Source organism: Python bivittatus, unplaced genomic scaffold, assembly GCF_059951505.1.
Source record: "Python bivittatus isolate LINGU-HERP-01145 unplaced genomic scaffold, Pbiv_v1 ctg000350_np1212, whole genome shotgun sequence".
NCBI classification, from domain to species: domain Eukaryota; kingdom Metazoa; phylum Chordata; class Lepidosauria; order Squamata; family Pythonidae; genus Python; species Python bivittatus.
Genome location: NW_028277074.1, coordinates 28,305,667 through 28,326,834, shown reverse-complemented (window position 1 = coordinate 28,326,834; position 21,168 = coordinate 28,305,667). Strand labels below are relative to the sequence as shown.

General features: G+C 34.6%; 1 protein-coding gene across 18 annotated transcripts in view; it reads right to left on the bottom strand.

The window, feature by feature from the left end:
- DMD (dystrophin) overlaps nt 1–21,168 on the bottom strand; it is an 886,326-nt gene that overhangs the window by 78,948 nt on the left and 786,210 nt on the right. For all 18 annotated transcript variants that reach the window (XM_088144802.1, XM_088144803.1, XM_088144790.1 and 15 more), the window contains one exon: nt 12,230–12,290. In XM_088144802.1, coding sequence (XP_088000928.1) covers nt 12,230–12,290 — 61 coding nt within the window. The remainder of the gene's footprint in view (nt 1–12,229; nt 12,291–21,168) is intronic.

Below are 21,168 nucleotides of genomic sequence, written 5' to 3'. Positions count from 1 at the left end.
GCAGAGAATATTTTATAGGGAAAATCTTCAAGGGCTACATCATCATTCCTTTGATAAAGTAAGATCAATAATGACAGAAAAATCCTTCGAAATAAGGAAGTGCTTATTTTCTGTTAAACACAGCTTCCTTCTGTTTGTTTACTCTGAAGTAAATCATGCAGCATAGTTTATAGGCAGCAGATTTACATTTTCAGCTTCTGTACAGAGAATTAAACACATATAGTATAGCAATAGGTTCTATATGTTGGATATATCATCCTCATCCACTAAATTGTTTTGTTAATGGTGCAGAACAGAGGACAGCTCACCTTGTGTCCTCCTTTCCATTTCTATTCGACTGCCTTGTACATAAAGGGTGCAACAGCCAAAGGCCGCTCCCTCCAGAACTGTCAGTGCTAATTACTCACAGTATTTTTCTGGTGGCAAAGTTCTATGTCTTTTGGTAGATAAAAACATAAATTCTTGTCTCATGATAACTTCTCTCTTTCCTTGCTTTTGCCTGCTTTTTGCAGTTTTTGCCAGTTAACTGTTTTTGATCTTGGCTGACATTTAATAAAAAAAAATCAAGCTATGTTTTTGTTAGCTGAACTGAGTGTGTATGTGTGTGTGTGTTTGCTTTGATATGGATACAGAGACTGACTGGGAGGGGTAAGTCAGTCAGTGCTGGGCACAAACTAAACTGGAAGTTGCCCACAATAATTTTTCAACACTATCAACTCTTTTCTTTTCTTCCCTGGCTGATACAAAGCCATCTAAAAAGTAAAAACATTAAAAAAAAAAGACAAAATTTCCTTCACCTCCACTTTTGTGTTCTTGGCTTATAATATATAAATATCCTATTATGGGATTGTGAGAGAATGACATAACTGGTGCCTAAGGATGCACATATCAGAATTAGGCTTACCCACAGAGCTCTACTCTGCTTCTAGCTACTGCTCAAGAAAATAATACTTTCCTGAGGTCCAGAATGCAAACAGAATAGCAGCTCTAAACTGTAGGCAGGAGGCAACTAGCTGATCTTTTTCATTTACTATTTTTACTATTAAGTTGCCTTGTCCTTAATTGACTGAAAAAAAGGTGAGGCTTCCAATGAAAGAAAAAATATATATTCATTGCTATCAAAGAAAAATGCCCCCCTCCAAATCTAATTAGTTGAAAGAGAGAAAACAGACTGAATCTTGGAGACATGAATAAAAGCTGTTCAAAATATGTTCATTGATTTCAGCAACATGAACCCCAAGAGTTTCTAGGATATCCTTTCCTGCAGAACTGTACCTTGAAAATAAGGTGCACGCTTTCCTACATGTATTGTGTAAGAATCTTTGCTGGTTTTGTTGCAATGTAGTAACATAGCTACCATTCTGAAAACTACAGGAATGCTTAAATAATGACTGTGAAATAAATGAATAAAATGTTTTGAAAACTACTGAGTTATTCACTGATATATTCACAAAATGGTCTTACTAGTATTTTCTCTCTCAAGTAATCTATTCACAAAATACAGGATCATCATAGAAAAGATTCAGAAAATATATACTGTGCATATGAAAAAGTGAATCTAGATGTGTAGAATTTAAAAGACACTAACAATCCTTCAAACACTTGCTCACAAGCATCTTTTTCTATAGAACAAGGAAGGGTGAACCATGGCCCTGAAGAGCTTTATTTAGCAGTCAGTAAGTAATCAGTTGTTTTAAATAGTAAACATTACTATGGGAATAGTATTTCCTCTGCAGTATACCAAATAGGAAACATTGAGAAAGACAAAATATTTTGGCTAAACTGGTTCTGGTAGCCTGATTCAGATCCTGATAATACTGAAAGACATGCAATGCTCTTCTTAGCTTGGGAGACATCAAGAACTATGTTTTGTTTCCTACAAATCTTCTCTTTTGGTTTCCCAGAGCAAAAAGGCAGTAGTTCAGAAGCAGTATAAACCAAATAAGCTTTCTTTTTAATTATGCAAATGGTGTAGTAGTATTTGGGCAAGAAATCCGCATATTGCTTGAATTTCCCTACACTCGCTCTGTACTTTCAATAAGCAGCTGAATGCACAAATAACAATATACTCCCAATGGAAGGCTGCAGAGTTTCATCAGTTAAATCATATTAATTCAATACTGGAAAAAGGGGACTTGAATAATTTGATTCATCCCTCCCCCCCCCCCCCACGGACATGCACATGCGCATAATAGAAAAATTACAAATACTAAGAAGATTACAAACACTATTAAGAAGCATATCCTAATTAAGTGGGAAAGAATGGTGTTTCTTATAAAATGGTGTCTGAATGGAATGACGCATGCAGAGGTCATCCATGAAAAAGAGAAGAACGCGCCCTTTCTTTAAACGATTGATGCAGTTTTCAGAAGGTGTAGACTAAACATTCTGTTTGCTTATCCTCAAACAAACCAGCTGAATTCAAGCTGGTTCATGTCTATTTGTGTTGTTAATGTGTATACATGCACAGCAAGCCTACTCCGTTATCCTGGTGCTTCCATTGCTTTGCTAGCTGCAGACTGGCAAAGCAGAAATGAGGATGGAGAGGCGTGTTTGTGTGTGTGTTTGTCCTCATCACCGCTGCAGTGGAAGAGAAGATGCATCAGCAGAAAGCTCGGGGTGTGCTTAGCATCACAGCAAAGGATCATGAACTGGAAATGAAGCTTTTGATCTTCCTTGTATTCTTCTAGATGGATTCCTGCCTAAATCCCACTTGTCCTGACATCAGGGATCTGATATACCGCATTCCCCATTTCTTCTAATAGCAGGAATCCTGACTTTTAGCTGTACAGGCTAGAAGGGAGGTGTGAAGAAGAATCCAGAGTACAAATTCTGATTATTTTTAAGAATTGTAGGATGCAGTCGGAATTCTCTATTCAAACCCAGATCTGAGGATCTCACCATTTTTTTGTCCCCTAGGACACCATCTCATAAATCACGGAATTACATACTAATTCATATACCATTAAATGATTAAGTTTTCTCCAGATGTGTGACAGTTATAGCAATTCTTCCCGTTTGATCATAAATGAAGTTGATAATGCTTGGTCCCTGAACAGACAACTGTACTGATTCCAAAGGGTCCATCCAGGCACAAGAATTTATAACAGTTTGGGCTGGGGAGTCACAAACAAACAATGAATAAAGGCAACTGACGAGGTTAGATATACACAGCTATAGAGATAACAAAATGTAGTGCAGATATGCGAGCAGCTAATGAAAAGAAACGGTTAAATCAAAACTTCCATATAATTTTAAATGAAGCATATTTTGCTAGGGTTTTTTTTTTTTTTGCCTCTCGTACAAAAGGAGAAAAACCTTTTATTTGCAAACAAAAGCACAACAAAACATTTCCTGCTGCCCTGAATACTAATGATGGAAGACTGTTGCTATGGTGATGCTAATTTTAACACAGTTGCCTGTGGACTTCATATGAACTGCCTGTTTTACCTCCTGCAAATGTCATTCATGAAATAAAAATCCATTAATGACTCACAAGGGCGCAATGTTCCACTTTAATTAGTATAATAAGGAACATTGATGCAAAAAGTACAGGTCTGTAGACTGTGACAAAGCCTACACTGTCACAGGTAATTACCAATGACAAGATACTTACTTAATTTTTTAAAAAGGAAAAATATTAGGATATTTCATGAAAAGCATGCAAGACATTTTTATTTATGTCATTTGCCTTGTGTGATATACCCCACAGATAAATGGGTATTCCCACCCCCACCCCCACCCAATTCCAAGGTAAAAAATAATTGTATCAGTCCAAAACAGGAATATGTCAAAGGCCAAAATAGAAAAGAAAGTTGCTGTTAAATATGCAGATATATCATGGCATTGATTTTACATCCAGAGAGAATACAAACCGTGACACTCCAAATCTATACACTCTAGATTTGTGCTTTTTGGTAAATACTGCTCCAAAAGAGATGTTTATTTTCATTTTCTCATCAACCAGTGCAGCTTTGTAAAAGTTATTTATTTATATATTATTTTAAGGAGCTAAAATACTATACTTACAAGCAGTAACTATTTTTTCCCACCTGGGGAAATTTAGCCTGAATTATATTTATGTAAGTCTTATTAAAATAATTGTATGGATGTTTGTACAATATGCTACTAATAAAGACACAGGGCACTGTAAAATTGCATTGATTCTTTTAAAAAATTAGGGCGAGATCACTAAGATTAGTATTTAATTAATGTATTGGCACTTAAAGCTTCACTAGTTATCTTTACTGCGTTTTTAGAGAATACCATTCTGTTCACTTATCAGGAACTTGCATGATTTTGAGAAAGAAGGATTGTGAAAACAAAACAAAGCAAAATAAAATTTTGCAAGACACAGTATTGTCAGAGACCACTGAAAATTGGTCCTAATAAAATTTATAATTAAAATTAATTGTGATTAGCCAAGTTGAAGCTTAAGTTCTAACTCTGAAAAAAATTCATTACAACCTTGAATTTCTGTTTTTGGTTAATCACATATTCATTACTTCTAGACTGACAAACTATAGTTAAGGTTAATTATGGTTTATTTGAAACAGATCAATTTGGAAACCCAATGAAACCCAATGAATTTGTATTGTTCCTTGTTTTTAAATATTTTAATAATTGTAAACCACCCAGAGTCGCTTGGAATCGGGCAGCATATAAAATTAATAAATTGTTGTTGTGGTTAAATTTCTGAATTGTCAATTCAGTATTTGTGAATTCAGGACATACAAAAGCAAAATGGAAGCAATTGCCTCTGAATTCATCCTCATAGGAGGGAAGGACAAAGGGTAGGGAAACCTGGAAGAATGAAGAATTGCTATGGTTGACTCTTACCACACAACCTATGGATTAGCATAAATTATAACTGGGGCACATGGAAAAAAGAAAGATTTCTTTGATTTGAGCAACTGGATATTAGCTTTTACTGTTATTATTTTTTATTTTCCTCATCTTTTTAATAAACATTATAAAATAAAACGAGGGAATGTGCTTATGTATTATTATTAAGACATGATTATAACTGAATTTGAGTGTTAGAACTTACCAAGTTTTAATTAAGAAAGTATAAACCACACTTACTTAACTTTGTCATGAATGTTCCTAACCTACATCCAAAATTTGAAAGGATCATTTACACTATGATTATGATCTGTTTACTAATACTTGGATTATTATTATTATTATTATTTAACTTTCTACTGGTTAAACTGTATGTTAGGCTATTCATTAAATACAAATAAATCTGATGTTGTGATGCAGCAAAATTGAAGTTAGTTCAAAGTGAGCTTCTGGATAAAAACAGGAAGGACCATTTGCAAAATCTGATTTTATGAAGAATGAAGCTGATGACTGAAATTCCATTTCTTATTTTTTTAATGTCTTGAAAGAAATTAAGTTTTTCAGAATGATAGCTGATTATACGTAGTTGTATTTTGCTTTGTATTATTGACTAAAAATGCTAAATGTTGAAATAAAATAGATAATTCCAACTAATATTTTAGAAATATCTCTACCAACATTTCCTTTACCACCAATGTGAAATCAAATATAATAATACAGAAGTACAAATGTTAACTTAAAATACAAGTACTTGACCAGCTGGTATCCCAGCTACCAAGACAGAGATAGACCAACGTTTTGTTCTAGTATCCTATAGGTTGACTTCTTGTAATGCAGGCTATCCTACACCTTTTCCAAAAAGAAAATTGCCCAAGTGTGAACCCAGGTGGAGTCATGCTTATAGGCATGCCACCTGACATGTCCAATGCAGAATTTTCTCATGGAGGAAAGAGAAGGTGCAGACCCTCATCTCTTGAACAGAGGCAAATTTTCATTCAGGGTAAGATGGTGAGGGTTTCATACTGCACTCAGCATGGACTTCCTTTTTACATGCAAGAGGAAGCCATCTTTCTCTGTTTTATCTTGCATGGAATGCCCTGGAAATAAACATGGAGTAGGACTTCTGTAGGGCTGTGTGGCTTTTCTTCCCTAAAGTCATATCCCCTGATATCCCCTGAATCCCCTTGGCAGATGAGATGGGTTAAGGATTAAGGGATGATTAAGACTAAAAAGGGGATTGTTAAGACATGCACACACACACACAGACATAAAACTACAGTAAATTTCTTTCATATTACCTAATGTTAAGTCTTTATAATTTTAGGCATGGAAAGAAGAACATTTGCTTTGGTTTTGTTGCTACTAAAGAATTCTTAGAAAGGTAAAGATCTAATTAGAAGATATACATTTCCCATCACAAAATTGGAAAAGGAATCCTATTATCTTCTGGGCACTTATAAGCAAATGTTAGCTTGTTCTGGCATGAAATCAACATTTAAGAATACTTGATAATTGTATGGAGTAATGGACTTACCATCAATCAAAAGAAAAATATTTTGTTATAAATCAAAGAATGTTCCTATAGCTATGTGTTGTTTTTATAATGTGTACTGAAAATTAACTTTATAATTGAGATTCAAACAGTGATAGGAGACAGAAGGAGATCTTTTCATTTGATTGTCTTTCCTAATCTTTTTAAGATTAAAGAACCCAACTGTGAGCTTTAAACATAATCTTCCAATGCTATATCCTAATGAATAAATTAAAAAAAATGCTAACTAAAACAAGAGAAACTACCTGGTTATTTTAACTGTTAAACTATAATGTTTTTGACACTCTTAGTAAATCAATTTATTAAATATAGTTTTTTTCTTAAATTTTGCATTTGTTGGAAACATATGTCCCACTTTCTTCCTTGTCTCATTTTTCTCCTTCCTTGTATCATTTGAATGTTATTTTTTGTAGCTGGTCATAACTGAAAAAGCATAATTCAAAATGTAAACAGTATTGTTACAAATAGCTGTTTAAATGACAGATTACTAATGCTGAAGCAACATTACAAAATATGAAATAATTACATTTATTTTTGGTTAGATAAATTGAAATATATTGTTCAATACCGTACTGAGAGGAATGGTAATGGTAATACTAATAATGTGTGAAATACCCAAATATGAATGGAAACAGTATAGAATTAGTGCAGGAAGAATATGATTACATTATGTTTTTGTTTTCATAATTATATTTTATGTGGCATCCTTTCCACATAAAGCATCCTTTCCACAGGATTCCACACTTTCCTAGGAAAAACAAATGATAAATAATAGATTTAATTGGGTAAATATTCATTCCTTCAGCTAAATTAAATTACATATTGTTCATTTGTTTTTTATTCTGCATTTTTATGGAGATTAACTGTAATGTCAAAATAAGGGCATGAAAGCAGAATTAATATAAACCAATATTTAGAAGCTGCATTGAGCTTGAAATTCACGTTTACCAAATTAGCAAATTCAGTAATGTGAAATGGAAGTCACATGAGGAGTAAGATTGGTAACTGAACACTATTTCTAATAAATACTAACAGTTCATTGGTGAGTTGTTTCCTTCTGTGTTATTTTATGTTTTTGATGGTGGTTGTCAGTTGCTATTCATGTCCCTTTTGGGATGCCTTTTAACTTTTCAGCAACAAATAAGGACTATTATTCAGAATATATAATATACTAATCATAAAATATAGAAGGAAATTTAAAATGTTAAATTAACAATAAGGCCAACAGCATAAGACTCCCCTCTGGCAGAAAGAAGCAGGAATCAGTAGACCAAATACTCAGCTAAACCTATGAAGTTATGGCTACAGATAACGAGCTATGGTGAATAGCACTGGTGCACAGCAAAATGTTATGTGCAGTTACAGTCCAAAACAGTACAGTCTATAAAGTTCAAAAGTTATTATCTGTGCTGAGGCTTGCTTAAACTATCTATCATTAAATTAAAACTGAGGGGCAGGAGAATTTTAACATGAAGCACTGTCCTTGAGCAATATACTATTTTTATTCCTCTGGACCCAATGTGGATCCAGCAGTGTTTTTAGTTTGTAAAGATAATAGATTGCTTTGAAATATCCTGTCTGCTGGGAGAAAAAGGAAGGACCCCTGTTTCTATATGCAAAGCTGAAAAAAAATCCCACTTGCTTAAAAAACTACCATCAGAGTACATGAAAATAATTTTTCAAATTCAGATTGGTTGAGGAAAACATTACCTGAAATTTTCTGGGGTAGGGGGGAGACAGAATGATTTGGATCATTTGGATTTGGATAATTTCCAAATTAATTAATTTTGAAACTTGCCTATCTCTACTGAATTATAAAGATTAAATTCTGTGGAAGAATATTTTTTGCCTGAGGGTTAGCTTCATGTTATACCCATCCCTTCCTTATATGTTGCAAGGCTTCATTTAAGAAAGAACTCAGTCTTCTTCACTGTTTGCTAGAAAGGTGAGGAATTTACAGTTTCTCCTTAGTCTTGCATTTAATATTTGGAAAACCTGCAGAAAGATAATAGTGACTTTGGATTCCCGTTTTTACTGGAAGACTTATCCAAATATGGTGAATATAGCATATATCACTGTGTTTATAGTTCAGCGGTAACTATTTAACAGAATAATATATACAGGGCCCATTGTTCATCTAAGGTTTAACTCTATTACATGACCCCAGAGTGACCATAATGTTTTATTAGCATTAATCATAATTTGAAACTGTGGCTAGATGTTTTAAATTCTGGTTTATGCTGCTTTGGGTTAGGCAATGTATTAAGTCTTAAGCAAGCCACTGAGTGTCTTGAAAAAGTCATGAAAAAATTGTATATGACAGCTGGTAAGAGGGTAGTGTATTAAGTCTTAGTAGCAACCTAGAATGGCTTAGTATGTATGGGTTCACTGCATTACTACACACACACACACACACTGTATACACTGTATTACTACAGGCCTGTTTCTGAAGTTTTGTCTGATAAGTTCCAAGCAATGTATAAATCTAACTCTAGCAATGGTTTGCCATTTGATCTGAAGGAGCTCGTAGCCCAAGCTAATGGTATTTTCAATTACCCAAGGGTTTTAGGTTGCCTGGTAAAAATACCTTCTGAAAAGGTCTGACTGATACAAGGCAGCTTTATACTAAATGATGCTCCAAGGAAGTTAGTTCATGGATATGACTATGGTTCTGTATGAAAATCTTTGAAGTTTTTAAGTGGAGTGGTTTTCACTTAAAAAACAAAAAGAGCCAAATTAAACAGAAATAAAATACCTCGTTCATTTCAAGGCCAAAAACAAAAACAATCCCTTTAGCTGAATCTGAAGGCAGGTGCATGCAATGGTTTTTCTAAATATTAAGTTGAATACAAAGCAATATATCTCCATCTTTTTTCACGAAAGTATGTATAGCACAGCTGTTAGCTATACACGATAGGAGCTACTAGACAAACTTCTTAAGGTTAATGGAACTACTTCATTAAATATTGTACTGTTGTGAAACATTGATGACGTTTATGTAGTGTTGCTGGATTTTCTAAATATCACCATTAGAAGCTTATGCTTCACAAAAGCTACATTCAGCTGCTTAAGACAAGGGTAAATGTATCTTTTAACTATGAACACTGCCAGACTGAATAGGATAAGAGAGGAAGCACGTATGGATGGAAACTCAGGCTGATACATTTCACTGTTTCCAAGTCATTGAGCAATTTTTTTTTTTTGTTATAGTCTCGTATATCTGTGTGTACGTGCGTGCGTGTGTGTGTGTGAATATGAGTGTGTATATGTATATACAAATTTGAGCAACAAACAAGTTAGCTATAGAAAGACAAATCAGTCTATTCATGCAACTTTTCACTTTGTTCATATATCTACCATTTTGATTCACATTAATCTGTAAATTACAAAAAAAACGACCCCACATACCATCTCACTGTTCATATGCAAAACATACTTATAAATATGCATCATAAAGATATCTTCTCTAAAAATATGCATTTTATTATATCTATAGTATCTATTGTCTGTCTGTCTGTCTGTCTGTCTGTCTGTCTGTCTGTCTCTGTCTGTCTGTCTATCTATCTATCTATCTATCTATCTATCTATCTATCTATCTATCTATCAACTTTTCTCTTAGTACCTGGACTGTACTTTATAAAATACATTTTGCCTACTTCTAAAGTGAAGTAAGTAAGGGCCTTACTTTAATTCCAGTGAGAATGTATTCCTATCTGTCTGTCTGTCTGTCTGTCTGCCTGCCTGCCTGCCTACATCTATCTAATTTAGTCACTCAAAGGGCGACTCTGGGTGGATTACAATAAACCAATATAAGTCTTACTGATACAGTATGGCAAAATATGATTTGGTTTTGGCTAATTATGCCTTTCTTTCTTGGGGTTGGGCCAACAAATCAAGCTCTTTCCAAAACAACACATCATGGCCATATTCCAAAAGTACAAAATGATGTTTTGGAAGGATCATTCAACTGAGGTGAAGGATAGGAGGATAGTCAGAAAGTAGATGGCTCACAAGTAGGAATGCTGTTTATGATAATAAAGATAGAGTTTAATTAACAACCACTGCAGTGGGAATCCTACTTTTTATCTACTTATTCCTGAAGGAAATTATTTATGAATTGTGTTGTACCAGTTTCTTTTCTAATGTTAAAATCAAGAATGCTGGGCCATATTCCCTTAATAAAACTGCCCCACTCCCCTTTATTCTTCTGGGTTTGCCCATTATTTTTTCACATGCAAACTGCAATTCCAGAATGCCAAAATTGTAGTGGCTGGTTACTGCTGTTAAATAATCAATTGCATAAATATCTAGTTATAACGGTCAGGATCAAGTTGTTTGATGCAGACTAGTGTTGAAACACTGAATATAACACTGTGAAAGCTTCTAAAACAATTATTCTCAGATTTATGAGCTTATAATGTGCTCTGCCACTGAAAATGAAAAGGTGATGAGTTGGAGGAGGAAGAAAAAAGTAACAAAAACAAATCATGAGTATCAAGAAAAAAATTAGAAAACAAACATAGAAAGAATCAAGGATGCAGTACAGCTGTTGAGTGTGCCCCTGTGTTCAATGTAAGCAATTTATGTTACTAGGGATCAGAGAATCATATCTAAACTCAGAAATGGTAAGAGAGAATGATTGTTGCTATACAGACTATATTCTTAACTACTTTGGGTACTCAAAGAACCATAAGAAAAATATATTTTCTCATGTGAAATTAGGTCTAGAGGGAGCCATGCTATGGCTGGATATAATTAAACATGTTAATATCTTTTATTTTCAGCAACATCTAATGACATTCAGTTATAAACGTGGAAGAAATATAGAAATAAGGAGTATTTATCCAAGCTATGTAGCATCGGTTTTTCACAATTAAAATGATATTATGTCCTTTAGAATTGAAAATATCTTTTTTAGCTATAGAGTTAAAAGATTGCTTAATCACAATTGCTATTTCTCTGGCAAATGCACATATGATATTTATATAAGTGTCAAATTTACACTTAGATAAATCTGATTGATCCATTTTATGGCCAAAACATGTTTTTTATCAGGGAGAATATGATTTTTCTGCAGAAAAAAAAAAACCCTGACAACACTCTAAAATAACCTCTTTCAAACTTCATCATGTTAAATTTATTCAATATGTTCTCCTTTTTAATATATGTATAATGTTATTACAAATGTAATAGATTAAAAATGATTTCTTCCTAGAAATAAAGAAGCTCATATAAAAGTGATAGCTCAATAGATCCCGCTCCTAACCATGGTTGTTGTGACACATCTCTGTATTAGCAAAGGAAGGATGTTGGCATGTTTTTTAGACTCTACTCAACAGGAAATGCACCACATGCTGTCAGTGTTTCCAGACACTAACCTGTCCTATAGTGTAGGACATCTGCCCATAAAACAAGATGCAAAGTACACAAATTTGGCCAAATTAGTTTGATATCTTAACACAGAAAAAATTAATGTTCCTGGCAGCAAAAATCCAGTCATAATGCATTAATTTACTAACAGTTTGTTGAACTTCCATGACAGCCAGTTTAATGTGAATGCTACATTCTGTCTAATGTTAAGCTCATTATACTGAAAAATCTTTTACAAGATTTGTACTGTATAATGAAAACATAGCCGACTTTTAACAGCAAGCAATCTTCACAATTTCATTTATTTAATTATTTTGTTGCCCATGATGATAATAAAGGGCAACTCAAATATTCAGTATCAACCAGTATCATTCAAAGGAATGGAACTCTCATGGCTTCAAAACAAGCTAAGTTAATTACCTAATCATCTCCAAAAAATTTAACATTATGATTAATACTTACTTGATGTAGTAGGGCACTTTGTTTGGTGATATGGCCCTTTCCCATGGGCCCTGGACAGAAGCTGTTAATTAAAAAAACACAAAAATGGAACATAAAATCAAATCACAAATGTATTGAAATCAGGTTCAAAGTAAAGATAATGTTAATCTTTAGGATTACAATGTTAGTTCACTACTTTGATGTGGTCTCTTTGCTCAGTTGTCCATGAAGACAGGAAGGTTTAACCTGCATTCTCTTTTAATCTTAGTGAAACTGAATTTATTCACTTGCAAAGATAAATGCAAAGCCTCTTCAGCTATTAAATAATAATAATAATAATAATAATAATAATAATAATAATAATAATAATAGATAGTGGACATTGCAATACCTGAAGACAGCAGAACAGAAGAGAAAGAACTGGAGAAAATCAGAAAATACAAAGACCTGCAAATAGAAATTGAACGACTATGGCAAAAGAAAGCAAAGATAGTACCAATAGTAATTGGCGCCTTGGGTGCAATCCCAAAACATCTGGAACACCACTTGAAGACCATCGGCACTGACAAAATCACCATCAGCCAATTGCAAAAGGCAGCTTTACTTGGAACAGCTACTTGCAATGATACCTTTAACACCATCAAACAACAACATCTGCCTATCTCAGGTCCTTGGGAAGGACTCAGTAGGTAGATAAAAATGCCAAATCCAGTCTAAACATCTGGCTGATTGTGCAACCAACAATAATAATTTGCTTATCTGCTCACTGTCACTCATGCCTTTGTGACCTCCCACTTGGACTACTGCAACGTGTTCTACATGGGGTTGGAGTGGGTTACCTGAGGGACCACCTTCTCCCAGTTGTTTCTACCTGTCCAATCTGGTTTGGCAGGATGGGCATGCTCCAGGTCCTGTCAGCCAAGGAATGTTGGCTGGTGGGGACCAGGAGAAGCACCTTTTCTGCCGTAGCATCTGCCCTCTGGAACATCCTCCCTCCTGAGATTAGGATGGCCCTAACCATGCTGGCCTTTCTGAAAGCCTTGAAGACCTGGCTATGTGCCCAGGCCTGGGATCCCAAGTGTGTGAAGGGCCCTGTTTCCTGGTTATGTTGACACCAACAGATTGTAATATCTCTTGGCTGCTATTTGTATTTAATTTCTTTTTTGCATTGTGTTTTAACTGTTTAATTGTTTTTATGATTGTTCGCCAGCCAGAGTCACTGGTTTGAGATGGGTGGCTATACAAATCGAATAAATGAAATAAATAAATAAATAAATAAATAAATAAATAAAATCAAAAAAGTATATTGCACAGCATATGATTTACATTTGTAGAGTTTCTGTGATCACTCCCTTCTGCTGCTTATAACATGTTTAACTATAGAATGATCTCATAGCTCACGGTTTTCCTTTGTTGTTTGTAATTGTTCCATATTACAAAATTAGTGTTTGCTTCCATTTTTTTTTTTTATACTGGACATGAGTAGATGTGTTACTGAGGAATTTGCTATTACCATATATGTTGGTAGCCACTTCTGCTCTTATTTCTTATTGCAATAAAGAATAAACATGAAAAGTATATATTTTTAAAAGTATTTTAATTATTTTTTGTTTTTGTTTTTTTTATCTCGAAAGCAATCCTACTATCCATTGTCCCAGCAACTAAATGACTAGAAGGGGCAATGATAGCTCACTCTATTCCATTAAAGTAGCAGAGATGTTATCTAACTTTAAAAAGAAGCTATAGTAAAAATAACTCCATATAAATGCTCCAAAAGCAATTATAAACCATGTACAAGTCATTTGAATTTCCATGTTTTTATAAAGTCAATTATAAATTGATCCACAGGCAATACACAGACCAGTTTAACAACATGATCTTCAAAGACTGGAAACACAGAGGTTGGGTCCAGATGTAGTTGCGTACAAGGAGACTACTGAAAACAGTGATATGTAAATGTTGGTTTATGTATCGTATACCTAATACAGTATTTTATATATAATTGTTATCATATAAAGGGTCAAAATGATCTCATCCAATAAAACACTCCTAATCCACATACCATAGCAGTACCACCTATACGTAGACTAAACCCCCAACTTCCCCAAATTCTTTCCTAAAGAGCCAGGTCTTTACAGTCCATTGGAAGCCAATAATTGCATCTGAACTCCTATTCTCTGAATTCATATTGGTAATAGTATTTTTAGCTTGAACATATTATCCCAGAATCTTATATACAATTTTTTTTTTTCAAAAATGAAGTCAGGTATTTATATTTGCTGTAATGAAATGCTTTGGAAATACAACAGTTTTTTGACATTTTGCATAATTGGATTTTATGCTCTTTCAGTAAATTTTGCTGAGGCTGTCCATCATGCAATTTCTGCTCTACTGGATGAAGCCAGTCTAGGGGGGAAAAAATGGATTTGATAAAATATGCGGTACCTACTGCAACTTCGCTATAAGATCCGTCATCTTATTTCTGGCAAAAATGCAAATGCTGAGACTGTGCTATTTCTTATCACCAAACACCAATAGAGGTTGGCCATCCGTTACAAAGTCAGTATAGGTAATAAACCAGTATCGTTAATTTCTAGGTAAGCATTTCTAATGATTAATCAAAGCAGGCTATCCAGGAACTTACTTGAAAAATATTTTTTAATATGATCAGAGAGATCCCTCTTATGTACTGCATATCCTTAATATAAATATACTTCCCTGTTTGCCTTTCTGATATGTTTCTGAACAGAATGTTAAAAACTACCTGAAATATTGATGAATAAAAATCAAGTATCCATTGGCTTTATTAAAATGTTAACTTGGTGCACTTTTACACGTAAAGCATTGAATAGTACAGTGTAAATAGATTCATAATGATTAGGTCATGCAATATTATTTTACTTTTATAAAGAAGGGATAATGTGTTCTAGCTCCAATAATTCAGCAACATGCTAATTAATGTTTATTTTTCATTAAGATAACAATGTCTAATTTATAAGTACTAAGAGATATCCTACACTTGAGGAGTGATACTTTAATTTGTTCTGTTCTGTAACTCATATTTGGATGTGTCAATAGTTATGACTCTGATTAACAATACAGTCAGCAAAGAGGTTGCTGCAAGGAGGTGGCATCGTCACAGGTATGTATGGATCTCATAATGTTTTCAGATTTACCTCACAGATACACAGTAAATGTTGCATTTACTTCAAAATATAATACCATTCCATTGTGTTGTCTGTGTGCAAGACACAAGTTCTCAAAAGTGATCATTGTATATTCCTCCAACATCTAATTGAAAAATATACCAGTATCCCCAAAGGCTCCTGCATGTGATTTTTATTAATTTTAAAGCTGCAAGTGGATTCTGGAGGGTTTCCTGGTTTTCAGAGGGCCTTTGGTAGATGAAGGAGCAGAAGAGATACCTAGAATGCCACTGGAGAATACAGAGTTAAACTGACCAAACATGGGTAACAGCCATGTAATCAGAGTTGCAAAACATAGTTAATTTTCTACTCTTATTGTGTCTGATGATTGCCATATGTCTTGTTTAAGCTGAGAGATGGGTCAGAGCTGCTATCAGGATTATTCAAGGCATCTGTTAGATAGAGCTGCTCAGATTCACTTTGACTTGGACTTCAGGTGTGCAAGCCCAGATGAACTGACTGTGGTCATAAATTTATGGCAGAAGACCTGCCTATCTGCAGAACAGTCTGTCCATTTGACAAAATGTGACGAAATGGGCATGTTTTATGTCCACTTAAACAGTATCTTCTGGTGGGATCCAAGAGACATGCCTTCTCTGTTACCTTGTGTGTTCTGACTATCTGAGATTCAGATGGCCTTGACCCTACTTGCCTTTAGGAAGGCTCTTAAGACCTGGCTTTCCCCCTACACGTTGGGTGAGAAGGGGTTATGTCTGTCTTGATTACTCTGGTTGGTTTGGATTGTGCAAAGTTGCTTAGTGTACAATATTTTCTTTTTCAATGTTTTTAATGTTGATGTTATTTTTATACTTGATTTTTTATCTCTACCCTGCCCTGAGTTATATCTGATTGGGCAACTATATAAATCAGCTTAATTAATCAGTACAACCCAGAGACTGATTTACACATTCTGGATCCTGCAAAAAGCATCCTAAGACTTTGGTCCAAGTATTCAGCGTAGAGTTGTCATCTTTTGACACAGCCTCTGCTCTAGAAATGCCATTTTGTTCCAGTTGCCTTAAAGATTTTGAGGCAAAAGCTCTAGCGCAAATTTACTATGCAGTTCTACTTGGATAATCTCCAAGCTCTTGAAATTAATCCAAACAAAATTCCTCAGACAATAGTTGAAATCCTAACCATGTTCTCAATGTTATTTTGTGATTAAAGGCTGAACTTCTGAAGACAGAGGAAAATAACTGGATTTCATGTTTAACTTTTGGCTAAATTTAATCGTATCAAACTATGTGACGTTGCTTTTGGACACCACATTCCTGTCATATGGTTTCTGTCCAGAAGCACTCTTGGCATTAAAATTAGAGAAAGCCACAACCAATGTTAAAAGGTAAAGGATATGGACTAGTAATTGCTACGTTAGACAATTTGAATAGAATCAGTTGTCGCCTAATGCAACAGGTTACATCACTTCTAGATTAAAGAAAGACTCTTTTGCTGGCATATGTAATGCCTTGCTCTCAGTGGTTCTATTGAAAAATATTCCATATTACATGAAAGTTTGGCCTTGCAGTTCTGTGGAGGTTGAATCAGTTCAAGTCTTCGAAAAGCTATGTAATTTGTAAAGCTATTCTGTATTCTCATTGTCCTATTTGTAACATTCTCCCAATCTTACCAAAATATGTTGTAAGGCACTTTCTGGCTTGGCAATTTAGAATCCAGCACATATTCAAAAGTAGGCAAAATTTGATAAAGAGAAGAAGCATTTGTTGATGTACAAAGCCACTTCCCCTAATTCTTTGGCTGTGAAACAGAAATAAAAAACAGATAGTTTTATATTTTTGGAGCTGAAACAGAAAAACTTTATTGTGGTCATTAACCAGCACAATTTGGGGGAGTTATTTTATTCATTTATATCACCTTATAAGTATATGTATTTAGCTTCAGCTTATTGACTAAGTATTTCTATTGGCCTCCTAACAATAAATTCAAAGTATACAATATTTCAATCACATTTCTATTAGAGAAATAATTATAAAACATTATACCTATATTAGCTAGGACAGCTAATGTATTGTTTCTTTTTTTTTGTTTTATAGGTTGATCTATTATAATTTTATTTACATTTATTGAATTTATATGGTGCTAAATCCAAATACATCATATTCCTTGTGAGTACACAGTGAAGGTGAAGAATAGATTTAGGGGATTAGATTTGGTAGACAGAATGCCTGAAGAACTATGGACAGAGGTTCATAATATTGTACAGGAGGCAGCAACTAAAACTATCCCAAAGAAAAAGAAATGCAAGAAAGCAAAGTGGCTGTCTGATGAGGCTTTACAAATAGCTGTGGAAAGAAGGAACGCGAAAAGCAAGGGTGAAAGGGAAAGATATAAGCAACTGAATGCAGATTTCCAGAGAACAGCAAGGAAAGATAAGAAGGCCTTCTTAAATGAACAATGCAAAGAAATCAAGGAAAACAATAGAATGGGGAAGACTAGAGATCTCTTCAAGAAAATTGGAGATACCAAGGGAACATTTTGTGCAAAGATGGGCATGATAAAGGACAAAAAAGGCAGGGACCTAACAGAAGCAGAAGAGATTAAGAAGAGGTGGCAAGAATACACAGAAGAACTATACAATAAAGATCTTAATGTCCCTGATGTCCACACTGGTGTGGTCACTGACCTTGAGCCAGACATTCTAGAGAGCGAAGTGGGCCTTAGGAAGCATTACTAACAACAAAGCTAGCGGAGATGATGGTATTCCAGTTGAGCTATTTAAAATACTAAAAGATGATGCTGTTAAAGTGCTGCTTTCAATATGCCAACAAGTTTGGAAAACAGTGGCCATGGGATTTGAAAAGGTCAGTTTATGTTCCAATTCCAAAGAAAGGGAATGCCAAAGAATGCTCAAACTACCACATAATTGTACTAATTTCACATGCTAGCAAGGTTATGCTCAAAATCCTACAAGCTAGGTTTCAGCAGTACGTGAACTGAGAGATACTGGATGTACAAGCTGGGTTTCGAAGAGGCAGAGGAACTAAAGATCAAATTGCCAACTTTTGCTGGATTATGGAGAAATCATGAGAGTTCCAGAAAAACATCTGCTTCATTGACTATGCAAAAGCCTTTGATTGTGTGGATCACAACAAACTGTGGCAAATTCTTAAAGAGATGGGGGTACCAGACCAGCTTACCTGTTTCCTGAGAAATCTGTATGCGGGCCAAGAAGCAACAGTTAGAACTGGTCATGGAACAATTGATTGGTTCAAAATAAGGAAAGGGGTACGACAAGGCTGTATACTGTCACCCTGCTTATTTAACTTATATGCAGAGTACATCATGAGAAATGGCGGGCTGGAAGAATCATAAATTGGAATTAAGATTGCAGGGAGAAATATCAACAACCTCAGATATGCAGACGATACCACCCCAATGGCAGAAAGTGAAGAAGAATTAAAGAGCCTCTTGATGAGAGTGAAAGAGGAGAGTGCAAAAGCTGGCTTGAAACTCAACATTAAAAAAACTAAGATCATGGCATCTGGACCCATCAATTCCTGGCAAATAGAAGGGGTAGAAATGGAAGCAATCACAGACTTTATTTATTTGGGCTCCAAGATCACCGCAGACGGAGACTGCAGCCATGAAATTAAAAAATGCTTGCTCCTTGGGAGGAAAGCTATGGCAAACCTGGACAGAATATTAAAAAGCAGAGACATCACCTTGCCGATTAAGATCCACATAATCAAAACTATGGTTTTCCAGTAGTAATGTATGGCTGTGAGACCTGGACCATAAGGAAAGCTGAGTGCCAAAGAACTGATGCCTTTGAACTGTGGTGCTAGAGAAGACTCTTAGGAGCCCCTTGGACTGCTAGGAGGTCAAACCAGTCAATCCTAAAGGAAATCAACCCTGACTGCTCATTGGAAGGATTGATACTGAAGCTCAAGCTCAGATACTTTGGCCACCTAATGCAAAGAGAGGACTCTTTGGAAAAGACCCTGATGCTGGGAAAGATTGAAGGCAAAAGGAGAAGGGGACAGCAGAAGTTGAGATGGTTAGATAGCATCACTGAGGCAATGAACATGAAATTGAGCAAACTTCGGGAGACAGTGAAGGACAGGAAGGCCTGGCGCAATATGGTTCATGGGGTCACGAAGAGCCAGACATGACTTAATGACTGAACAACAACAACAACAAAATCCAAGACTCCAAACAGCTAACAAGAATAGATCATTGACCTTAAGTATTAAAATATCCACAGTAAACTCCAAAGCAACCCAACCTTCCTTCCAACCAACCATCATTTGTAAACCAAATTAAATTATTAACTGAAAGTATTGTTACAGTAGTGACAGTCACTGTTCAAAGGCCATCTATGCTACTTTCACCAGTTTCTAGAAGACCATTTACTGGGAGTCAATCTCAGTTCTATATGGCCAACTGGAATCAGGTTTCTCACAAGCACACACACATACGTATGTATACATGCAGATATATACACACACACACATACACACATGTACTGTATATATTAGTATAAAATGTAACTGCTTGTTGCAAAGTAATCCACAAAGAGAAAGTTTAGCCACTGATCATATAACAGATAAAACTATTTCATTTTGAAGATTTTAATGCTTCATAAAACATGGTATGTTGTTAATCCTGTTTTATATTTATCAAAGACAGCTATTAATCAGAATTTCTACAAATTAATTTAAAGAACATGCTATATGGCTATTGTATACCTGAATAATTCCTTAATTACTGTTCCTAATACTCGATATGGTTTATTTTTATAATTTCACAGAGTTTAGAATTCTAACTTTTGTTCTTTAAATTAGAAATGTAAAAAATCATCTTACAAAGCCAAATCTTAGCAATTTTCTGTTATTTAATATTATAAGACAACCAATTAAAACAATACAGAGTACAGGTAGTCCCCAGTTTAAGAATGAGTTTCATTCCCAAGGTTTGTCCTTAAGTCGAATTTATATGTAAGCTGGAACAGTATTATTGTATAATATTGTATAAGTAGTATTGCGTAATTAATTGAAACCATTGTGTATTTAACTCAAATCATTCTGTACGTAACTCAAATTTTGCTACAATAGGCTCCATTCTTAACTATTGGTTGTCCTTAAACAAGGCTTTCTTAAGCCAGGGAATACCTGTATTGGTATTTAGGGAGTTGTATGGATTTGATTCACAGCTATTGACAAACAAGAAGCCCCAAAAGAATGACATATAACATTCCAACACTGTACTTGATTCATCTCCACAGATTATATGAAATAGCTAGTAATAATACCTGTGTTCAGTAGCTTGCTAAAAGTAAGCAGTATATACTTATAATATTACACTTCTATATAAAAATATACTTCTCTGATATATGTATGATGAATTATTTAAATACACCTATATAATTGTTATTCTGTGTCTACATTACACTTAGTTATAAGCACATACTGAATTAAAAAAAACTACTGCTACTATGAATGAAAGACAGAATAGTCAAAATACAATAATTTTGTTAATTTTGACTCCTATGTATGTAGTTCACATGATATCACTTTTATAAAAGGATGTGCAACTTGTGGATTGCATGTACCCACTACATACATGCATGCATACATATATATATGTTGCAGCCCAGAGCACCCCAGGCTTCACCATTAAAATTAAGGAACAAAATTTTTATGATGTAACTTTTATGAAGCAAGATTAAACACACCACATATAAATCAGCCTTCTGCTTTCATCAGTACCATGTCCAATGGCAAAGAAAAGTTGCAA